This window comes from Pinus tabuliformis, chromosome 9, assembly GCF_031772625.1.
Source record: "Pinus tabuliformis cultivar Carrire ecotype Pingquan chromosome 9, CPIR1, whole genome shotgun sequence".
NCBI classification, from domain to species: Eukaryota; Viridiplantae; Streptophyta; class Pinopsida; order Pinales; family Pinaceae; genus Pinus; species Pinus tabuliformis.
This window is the reverse complement of record NC_142307.1, coordinates 882474495-882485127: the sequence shown is the minus strand read 5'-3', so window position 1 is coordinate 882485127 and position 10633 is coordinate 882474495. Positions and strand designations below refer to the sequence as shown.

Below are 10633 nucleotides of genomic sequence, written 5' to 3'. Positions count from 1 at the left end.
AATTTTGGTTAGACGATGCTTTCTCACACTTTATAATGATGCCAATTTTAAGTGTGGAAATTTCAATTCCCTACCACTAGAAATTATTTTATAGGAATATTGCATTAAAATATATAACCTATATTGGTCAATTCTAAATTAATAGTGGTCCATAGGAAAATGCAATGCTATAATTTGTTTTGGCATGAACTAATAAATTGAGATATGAAGTGAATCAATTAAATGCTTATGAAAATATAAATAAGGGTGGGAAGTAACTCCTAGTAAATATATGTATTTACATCTTATTACCATCATAAATAAGGGTGGGAAGTAACTCCTGCTAAGTATATGTATTTACATATTATTACCATCCTTTTTTATGAGAAGACTTGACCAAATTATGTAGGAAGTATTTAAGGTAAATATATTGTTTAGCTAAATATATGTTATTTTCAATATTTTTAATTTCTAATAATTTTATTGCAATATTAAAAATAAAAAATCACTCCACACATATTTATAAATTATACATAAATATTATAACTATATTGTATAAAATATGTGAGATAATCACATAATAATGACATAAAAATTTCAAGTTACATATCCAATTAAATATTTAAAAAATAATTTTTTAATAATATTAAAAAATAAATTTTTTTTTTTTCAAAATTAAAAATTATATTACTTAATCCCACTTTTTACCAAACAAAACCATAATAAAAATACCTACTTCTATATTACTCAACCCTACTTTTTACAAACAAATCCATAACAAAAAACCTACTTTTAGACAAATCCATAATAAAAAACTACCTTGAGAGAGGCAAGGGACTAATAATTGAAAAGATAAAATATTTTTTTAACAGATATACATTCACTTAACAACACGAACGCTGTCGAATTAGCGTGACCTAGGTACCACCTTGAGAGGTACAAGGGACTAATAATTGAAAAGCTAAAATATTTTTTTAACATAGATACGTTCACCTAACAACACGAACTCTGTGGAATTAGCATTACCTAGGTACCAGTTCGGTAATAGAAGCATAGACGTTAGATGCAGGAGCTACAGGAGTCAGAGATGATGATGCAGATGTCGTGGAAGCAGAAGCACGTGACAATCCAGAGCTAGAACCGGTGGGCGTGGTGGTTTGGGTAATAGAACTCACAAATACAGGCTTTGTGGGACTTGGTAAGATGACCGAATCAGATGAAAGCATCTGAATGGCTTCAGAGATTGGTGGGCGAAGTGATGCCTCGGCTTGAGTACACAAAAGACCAACATGAATACATCTCGATGCTTGCTCCTTATCACATGTTTCGATTATAGCCGGATCAATCATCTGCACAACATTTCCTTGTTCATAGGATCTCCATGCCTGCAAAATCACGAGGAGTTGTCATTTTAATAAGATAGATACATGACGGAGAGATACTTAACATAAGCTAGCTTTACTTCAGTTTAATGGTAAACTAGCGCAGAAGTTAATAGGTAGGGAATTCATATCAAAATAGATCAGCACTGAGTACAAATGAAGTGGATAACATGGACTAGCTTAGTCCGAAATAAATGCAACGGAAATATTATCTTACCCATCCTAGGAGAATCTGCATTTCAGGTGACAAACTATAATTCGTGTTCTTTCTTCCTGTTATAACTTCCAGGAGAAGCACACCAAAGCTATAGACATCAGCTTTTACAGATAATTGTCCCTGCATAGCGTACTCTGGTGCCATATACCCGCTGCATATCCAAATTACAATGTCAAACGTTATACGGTGGTGACATATTTAGGAATTGAGTAACGATTAGTTATCTCGGCCTAATCCTAGAACGTAATAGGGTAACCCAGAAAGATGTCATAAATATCATTATAGTACTTTTGATCTTCTTGGAATCAAAACATAGAATGAAGCATATTCATCCCTGATTATTAGTAGCTTTTGATATTATGGAGAGAGATAATTGCGTTAAAATCTTACAAAGTTCCAGCAAGTCTTGTGCTGACGTGACTTTCATTGTCAGGGAAATGCTTTGCTAAGCCAAAATCTGCTATCTTAGGATTCAATTTCTCGTCCAACAAAATATTGCTAGCTTTAATATCGCGATGGATAATTCGCAGTACAGAATCCTGGTGAAGATAGAGAAGCCCACGAGCTACTCCCAGTATAATGTTGTAACGCTTGTGCCAATCGAGCTGTTTGCGATGGTTTGGATCTATAAACATGACAGTACTAACCAATTAACATGACAGAACTAAGAACGGTGAAACGATCAATGCGTTTTATGCACAAACATAATAAAACGGAAGTGACTCACGGAATAGGATTTTATCAAGACTCTTATTCGGTAGGTACTCGTAAACAAGCACCGTTTTCGATCCCTCTACACAGTAGCCGAGTAGCTTCACCAGATTTCGGTGTTGAATTTTGGCTACAAGCTTAACTTCATTCAGAAATTCTTTCTTTCCTTGTGCAGAATTTAAAGACAACTTCTTCACAGCTATCTCTTTTCCGTCTGGAGTAGTTCCCTGAGACATTTCAGACAAATGATCTGTATGAGAATTTTGTGAAGTATTGCACCTCAATTTTCTTTGTACTATATATATATATTTCTTTTCAAGCTGAAAATCTACATCCAACGGTCAGGGGTTTCCTGAGAACAGCCCAATGGTGACTATAATTATTAAATCCTAAAAACAAGTAGAAAGGTTCGTGGCCTATATTACCTTGTACACAGGGCCGAATCCGCCTTCGCCCAGCTTGTTATCATCATGGAAATTTTCGGTAGCCGCTAGCAATGTTTCCATCGTAAACATTATTAGTTGTCCGTCCTCGCTAATTCGTGCGTCTTGCTCCACCTCCCGGCCACCTACCAAGAAACACAGTTACATCAGAAAATACTGGGTCAAAAAATTATATGATCTATAACTTGGTTTAAGCAATCGTTTCGTAGGTCCCTTGAAGAATATATGTGAAAATTTTGTTGTCAACCACAGTCCAAAGGAGCAGGCTGTTCTAGCCTGCTTGTCTATTGTATGATACCGTGATGATTTAGCGTATCATGTTTTTACTTCCAGGGAAGCAAAATCCAACAATTCTATTTGTGTGCGCCAATCGATGGCCATTGCACATACCCGTCTAAACTGGGGTCTGGGCATATGCACATCTAACTTTAGGCCTTATGTGCTTATGAATCATGATCAGACGCCCGTTTAGATGAGTATGTGCTAGTCATGTTGTGATTCAAAGAATGGCTACTTTACCAGTTCATATCACCAATTAATGCAATACCTTCGTATCCCCTTCGTTTCATGGCAGACTTCAACCTTTTCCCACTTGCGAACAAACATACGATTAACAAGAGAACCGAACCGGCAACAACACCTAGAATTAAGGCTACTTTCTTTGGAGAGCTGTGTGCTGGCTCCCCTGGCCGCGTAGTCGAATTAAAGAAACGATATATTTCATAACGAACTATGCAGTTACTAGTGGAGCCCTGAGCACCTTGCCTTCCGGCAGAATTTGCCAATGTAGAATTAATTGTATATGAGAGACAGGTTTTGCAGTCGGTGGTAGATAAATCTCTCCAGCACTGCACCAGACCATAAATCTTTCGAGACAAGGAGTCATTAGTTGTACCGGAAGCATATCTATTCCAGCTTGCAGATCCATTCACTGCTTCAACAGTCAAATTGTCAAATAGGCTACGAAGAGCCTTGTTAAAGACTTCAATAAAGGACACGTTCCGTTGATTCTGTGGCCCGGTAAATATAGGTTTGGAAGTGCTGAGATGTCCGATGAAACTAAAGTTTTCATAACGTATGAAGCAGGACTCGAACCAAATACTACCGCCGGCTGCATACCCACAATATTGTCGAGCGGCAGTCAATGCGTTCGTTGCACACACCCCGCATTGGTCCACTGTTGTGTCTCCTCTGCATTGAAGAAGGCCGTATATCTGGTCAGGACTTTCGCCATACTCAGAAGTGTCAAATCCGGTCTGGGATGCGTAATTTTGAGAAAGACTAACCAAGACTCTATTCAGATTGTTCTGAAACGCACTGTTTCCTGAAAAATTATATGTTTCGTTGCAAACTTGTGATGGATAGATCTCCGTATTATTCGGCTGTGCGTCAGGTGGCGCTTCTGGAGAGGGTGCTGGAGGCTGTGCGTGAGGTGGCGCTTCTGGAGAGGGTGCTGGAAGCCCAGCCGAATTAAAGAAGGGATATATTTCATAACGAACCATGCAGCTTCCAATCAGACCCCTAGCCCCTGCCCTTCCCGTATAAACTGTGAAAATATAATTGATTGTATTTGAGAGACATGTTGTGCAGTCGTCACTCGATATATCTCTCCAGCACTGGACCAGACCGTAAATCTTTGGAGACAAGGAAACTGTAACATTTCCGGAAGCATAAGAGTTAGAGCTAGATGCTGCCTGAGCTAATAAATCGGTGAATAGGTCCCCCAGAGCCGTCATAAAGGGAGAAGTGCTGGAAACACTATTTAAATTGGGAATATACCATCCATCGACAGTATCCAGCAGTCCGATGAAACTGTAGTTTTCATAACGCAAGAAACAGTCGCCGAGCCAAATTAAACCACCGCTGGCATTACCACAGAACTTCCCAAGGGAAGCGCTTGCTTGTCGGGAACAATTGTAGCATTGTTCGACTGTTGTGTCTCCCGTGCATTGGAGGAGGCCATATACTTGGTCGGGACTTTGGCCATACATAGAAGTGCTAAACCCAGTTTGCGAGGGGTGTTGAACAAGATTATCTAAGACTGCATTCAGATTGCTCTCAAACTTACTGCCTGTTGTGGAGGTAACGTTGGCGCGGCAAGTGTACTGGACCTGTGCGTGGCAAATATGTGCATGAAGAGTAATGATGATCCAGACAACTATAATTATGTAGAATAGCTTCATACATTGCCCCATCTGGACAGTACTGAAGCAAGCAAGACACTCTTCTATTGAATTCCTTAGGATTGTCACACACGGTGGACGTGCTAATATTAATGCTCCCCAAAATTCTAACCTATTCTGCACAGTTGTCCCATGCGTAGTGGAAGGACATGCCAATACATATAATGCTCCCCAAAATTCTAATCCATTCCGCAGAGATATCCTATGCGTAAGCAATTGTCAATGGCCTCATAGACCATGTTTAAAAATTTCGGTCTAGATTCCAAGATTCTAAGCGCATTGCCCACCCAGGGTATACTTCCGGTCCAGAATCAATGAAACCATGTGAAAAGACCCAACAGGTACAATGACTCGATGAAAAACGTCAGCGATGAAGTCAGATTTATTATTAAAGTGATTCGGTCATTTTCAGCAAGTGGGATGTTTTGAAAATTCCAATCCGAATTCATTTATAAATTATAACCTAAAATCATAAAAGTAATTTCTCTTTATCTTTATTATTATTATTAAATAATTTAAACCGAGTTCAATTTTAATACTGAATAGAAAATTAATTTAATTCATATAAAATTACAAATTGCTGTAATAAAAATGAGAGTGGGTCTAAGATAGATTTTTCTTTAAAATAATTTTTAATTTATAATTAACTCTGATATTTAATATTTTTATATTATTATTAAATAATTTAACTTCTAATTTCAATATTAATGAGAAAATTAACTTATTTCATCATAAAATTATAAATTGTTTTAATAATAAACCCAAAAAACACTCTTTTTATAAGATTAGATCCAACGTTATTGTTATTATTATTAAATTGATTTCAATTTTAATATTAAATAAAAATTTATTTATTCATTACAAGATTACACATTGCTATAACAAAAATCAAAATCTTATAAAATAATGTCCAAAATAATCAATTAATACAGTCCATGTCGAAGTCCGGGAACACCCCACCCTTTCCCGGACTAAATTTCCTTTGTGTGGGGACACCCCACCCTCACACCTCACGTCTATCGTACTGACCTAATTACATTGGGTAAATGTGACTATCGCATCTATTGTTTTGAGTTTTTAATTAGATATGTGGGTGATTTTTTAAGTTTGGAATTTAATGATAGGTATTTTTTTAAGCAATAATGTGATTTTTAACTATTTAAAATGTGTTTTTGATATGTATTCATTATTTTGAAAATTTTTATGGTGTAAATTATATAATTTAAATTTAGGATTTGTTGTAGCTTCTATAATCACTCTCCAAAATTTTGTCTATATTTTGATTTTGGAGTTTTCTCTTATGTTTACACGAGCTCATCTTTGACTATCGTCAAGTATTCATGATTTGAGCTCGACTTATTCTATTCGTTTGTGCTTATGTTTGCTTGATTTCATACATATCTGATCTTCTTGAGTCACAAGCTAACCTTCCAACTTGACCTTGCAGCAGTCGTGGGCTTTACTCCATAAATGTGCAATCTTGGAAAGCAAGCCAACCTTGATGATGAAAACTGTGCCATCTAGAATAGCAGCTCAACCTTGAGCTTGAGAATTGCGCAGTCATGGATGGTCACCCAACACTAAGCTCAAAAAATGCGCAATCCATCCCTTGTGCTCAGAAACTTCACAAAGCACTAAGTTAGGAAGTTGCATAGTACTCCAGAATTGCGCAATCTTCCTTGGGAGTGTGAATGGAAAGTTTCCTGAAAAAGCAAAAAAAAATAAAATGAAAATGAAATACCTAAAAAAAGGGATTCACCATTAGTTTCCCGAAGGTGACAAAGTCCCTATTTTTAAAAATTTCTTCCAAGTATTGCCTTTTCCTGGATTTTAGGAATGCCCGTCATAAATCCTAATCTGCCCAAATCTATTTAATTGACACCTCTAGAGCTCTTTTGTACATTCAATCTTGGAGCTCTAGCAATCAAAGGGAGATCAAGGAGCCTTCCGTGGAGTTTGCGTCAGTTTTCCCAATGAGTTTTTCTTTAGTCATCTTTGCATTTTTTCTGTCGATTTTTGTATTTCGCTTCTGTGAGTGTTGTTTTGCTTGTTTCCCTTCATGGTTGCTAGAATTTTAGCTTGTATTAGCTTGTAGAAGTGTTGATTCAGTTTTTTGTTTGCCTTTCATAAGTATCGCATCAATTTTCTTATTCATGCACACTAATGATTGTTGTTTCGGCAACTCACCTTGCATATTTGTTTTTCCTTACGTTTGTTGAGTTTATGCACTTAATTCAGAATGATCTATCCATACTTAGTCAGATCCATACTTGAACTTGGCTTGTTTCCTTCACCATCACCAAGCAGATCTGCACTTCATTTGGCCATGCATTTCCTTGCCCATCTAGGCATTACACAAATCCAAGGCTCAAGTTGAGAGCTTGGCCTCTGATAATGTGCAATGTGCAATACAGGTTGGCCCAACTGCACATTTCACAGTCACAGGGCTCAGTCCTACCACCTTGGCCACTAAGAATACATAATGCACAGTCTCTCCCTGTCACTGCCCAGGATGAATTATGCATTGCGAAGTCTCAAGCCTCAGGCTATATCACTTGCTGCTAGGACTATGTAATGCACAGTTCCCTTAGCTGGCCTCCCTCCCTTACTCTTGAAAATTGTGCAATCTCTCTCATGAGTGCACTGGTTTACTGCCTAATCTTTCTTTTAAAGTGGACTTGCAAAAGCTAATTTATTCTTGCCATGAGTGCCTTTTACATTTTTCATGTACCACAATTGTTGAGAACTTCTCTCTAGTAGTCACTATTATCATGGCACCCAAGAGAGTTACCTCAAAAGACGCCACAGAAAGAAATATCGAGGAAGAAGTTGAGAGTATGCTAGTAAATTTTCTAGTATATTTAGACATTCAACTGTATGTTGAGAAGGAATCGAATCTTACATGGAAGAAAGTAAACAGAGTTTTTTCAACAAATAGCTTCAAATCGGATCTAAATGACTGGCACGTATACATAAATGTCTAGAAATTAGGGCTACAAAGGATTGCATGTAGATATCCAACCTTCCCATGTGCAAATATTATCAGCTAGATTGTTTAACATATTGATGTGAAGACCATGACTTTGAGTAGTGCTTGCAGACGAAATATTGCTACTTTTCTGGTAGCTTATTACCATCGTATGTACCATTTTCCTGAGCCAGAAACACTCATGGATTCATACTTCTATACCACCAACAACTATATGGGAATGAAAGATGTTTTTAAACGTTGGGTGAAAAAGAAATCAAAATTTTGAAAGACACCCACCAATACTTATAAGACAAAGTCTCTCATGAGGGCCTATCAATTTTTGGTCATCTTTGGCTGCAAAATCTACGGTCAGTGGAGCACAGAGACCTTTCCTGAAGGGTGGGAAATCTTATTGAACCAAGTTGTGAAGGAGGGGAAGTCGTTCAATTGGTCAGACTTGTTGGCTCGAAAATTAAGTATCCATGTAGGTAACACCATGAACCCTCCCAAGGGAGGCCAAGCGAGATTTTATATGTCTGCATATTTACTGGATGCAATTTGTGCACATAATGCATTCCCTGGCATGAACTAGACTTGGACACCTCGAGACCCTGTCGTACACATTCATTGCAAACTGCTCTCATATTGCAACCATCGAGGAGTAATGGAGAAGCTCACTGACCAATTCCTCATTCTTCTATACAAGATGATCTTTGAGGAAGAACCACCATGCATGTCATGTGGGGAAATGGAAGCAGTATTGGAGATCACATATTGGTTTGCCTCATAGGATGACACCTTACTTAAAGTGTTTGGATGTCATAAGTCGTCACATATTTTACCGAGGTATGCGAGTGACAAGCTTGCCATGCAAGAAGTTTCATATCATCTCTCCATAGTGTTCTCAACAACTTTACATAGAATGAAGATAGCGCATTGGCCAACTCTTCCTATGCAAATTGGATTGTACGAGATAAATAACCCGAAGGTCACTGATACTGAAGGAAAGGCTGTCGATAAATTTTCATATAGTACTCGAGACTTTAATATGTATAATCCCCATGGTATTTGTAAAGACCATTGTGTGAGAAATCACTTTTAGTGGCTTAACGAGACATTTCACTAGCAGGAGGATCCATGGCAGAATTGCTTTAATGCCTTCAAGTCCCACTAGTTGGTCAGTTTTGCAGTAACTTCACAAGTGACTCCACAGAAGGAAGCTACTTCAAAAGTAGTGCCAACATAAGGGAATGACCCCACGCAGGATAAGGGAAAGAGAAAGTTTACTTATAGTCGAGGGGGAGAACGAATCTGCAAGATGAAAGCGGATCTAGCTATTATGAAAGAAACTTTAGCAACATAGGAAAAGAGGAAACAGAGGATGCATAAAGAATAATGGAGGAAGAGGGAAGAACATAGGAGAATGGAGGAAGAAAAGCATAAGAAAGAATAAGAAGAGAAACAAAAGTAGGATGAAGAAGAAAGGCAAAGCGTAATAGCATAAGAAACAACGTGGAAATAAGTTGAAGAGAAAGAACAAAACCAAAAACAAAATTTTAACCCTCTTTTAGACAAAATTTAATTAGTCAACATAAATATAAACCTTGATTAAGCACATTACTAGTATAGTATTTAATACATTGCAAAGAACTTAAATACATAACATTAAAATCTAAAAATAATAATAATAATAATTAATTAAATAAAATTGTTATTGTATTTCATTAATATTAATTTACTAATTTATTATTATATCATATTAATTTTAATACAATAATTTATTAATACATTTCCATAATAGATTAATAGATTATTATCGTGATATTAGAGTATTAATTCATTAAAGACACTTCATTAATATAATATATATTATATTACATTATATAAATATTAATATATTAATATTATAGTGCTATGTTAGTAACATAGTAATATTATCTAAAATATTAATTAACTATTAACAATATACTAATATATTAATAGATTATTTAATTGTTTATACATTAAGTTATATAATATATTACCAATATTAGATTAATTCCTTAAACATTAATATTTTAGATCTTTCCCAAATTAATATTTCTTAAGACAAATACATTAATTATATCAAATAACTTTATTAAAAAAAAAAATATTAATAATAATAATAATAATAATTAATTAATTAATTTAAATATATACAAAATCGATCCCTTAATATATATATATATAGATAAAATAAAAATAAAAATTAAATTAAATAAAAATAAATTAATAATAATAAGACTATATATATATATATATATAAATTAATAAAAAAAAAAATTTGAAAATTTTCTCATTCACAAGGAAGACCATTATATAAAAAGAAGGGTGAAAGAAGCAATTGAAATCAAAAAATCTTCCAACAACATGAATAGAGACAACTGGCTAAAATTAAGTAACACCTCGAAACCCTTATTAAATAAAATTAAAAAACAGTAAACACAAATATACAATCATTCATTCATTAAAAAAATAATAAATAAATAAATAAAACAAATTTTAACCCTCTTTTAGACAAAAATTAATTAGTCAACATAAATAAACCTTGATTAAGCACATTACTAGTATAGTATTTAATACATTGGAAAGAACTTAAATACATAACATTAAAATCTAAAAATAATAATAATAGTAATTAATTAATTAAAATTGTTATTATATTTCATTAATATTAATTTACTAATTTATTATTATATCATATTAATTTTAATACAATAATTTAT

The 10633-nt window shown here is 34.9% G+C and overlaps 1 protein-coding gene across 1 annotated transcript; it reads right to left on the bottom strand.

The window, feature by feature from the left end:
• Positions 1 to 839: 839 nt before the first annotated feature.
• LOC149151604 (cysteine-rich receptor-like protein kinase 19) lies at positions 840 to 5032 on the bottom strand. The gene is made up of 6 exons (XM_089443209.1): positions 3280 to 5032; positions 2715 to 2857; positions 2306 to 2516; positions 1969 to 2203; positions 1579 to 1729; positions 840 to 1364 (listed from the first exon to the last, which is right to left on the bottom strand). The coding sequence occupies exons 1-6, from the start codon at positions 4925 to 4927 to the stop codon at positions 1002 to 1004; spliced, it is 2751 nt and encodes a 916-aa protein (XP_089299335.1). The 5' UTR covers positions 4928 to 5032; the 3' UTR covers positions 840 to 1001.
• Between the last annotated feature and the right edge of the window lie 5601 nt (positions 5033 to 10633).

Excerpts from the sequence above, each read along its gene's own strand:
- LOC149151604 (XM_089443209.1), bottom strand. The coding sequence starts at position 4,927 with ATGGGGCAATGTATGAAGCTATTCTACATAATTATAGTTGTCTGGATC. Across the intron at positions 2,858-3,279 it reads GAAACGAAGGGGATACGAAG|GTGGCCGGGAGGTGGAGCAA; the intron begins GTATTGCATTAA and ends GTTTCTTGGTAG. Across the intron at positions 2,517-2,714 it reads GATTCGGCCCTGTGTACAAG|GGAACTACTCCAGACGGAAA; the intron begins GTAATATAGGCC and ends GAAATGTCTCAG.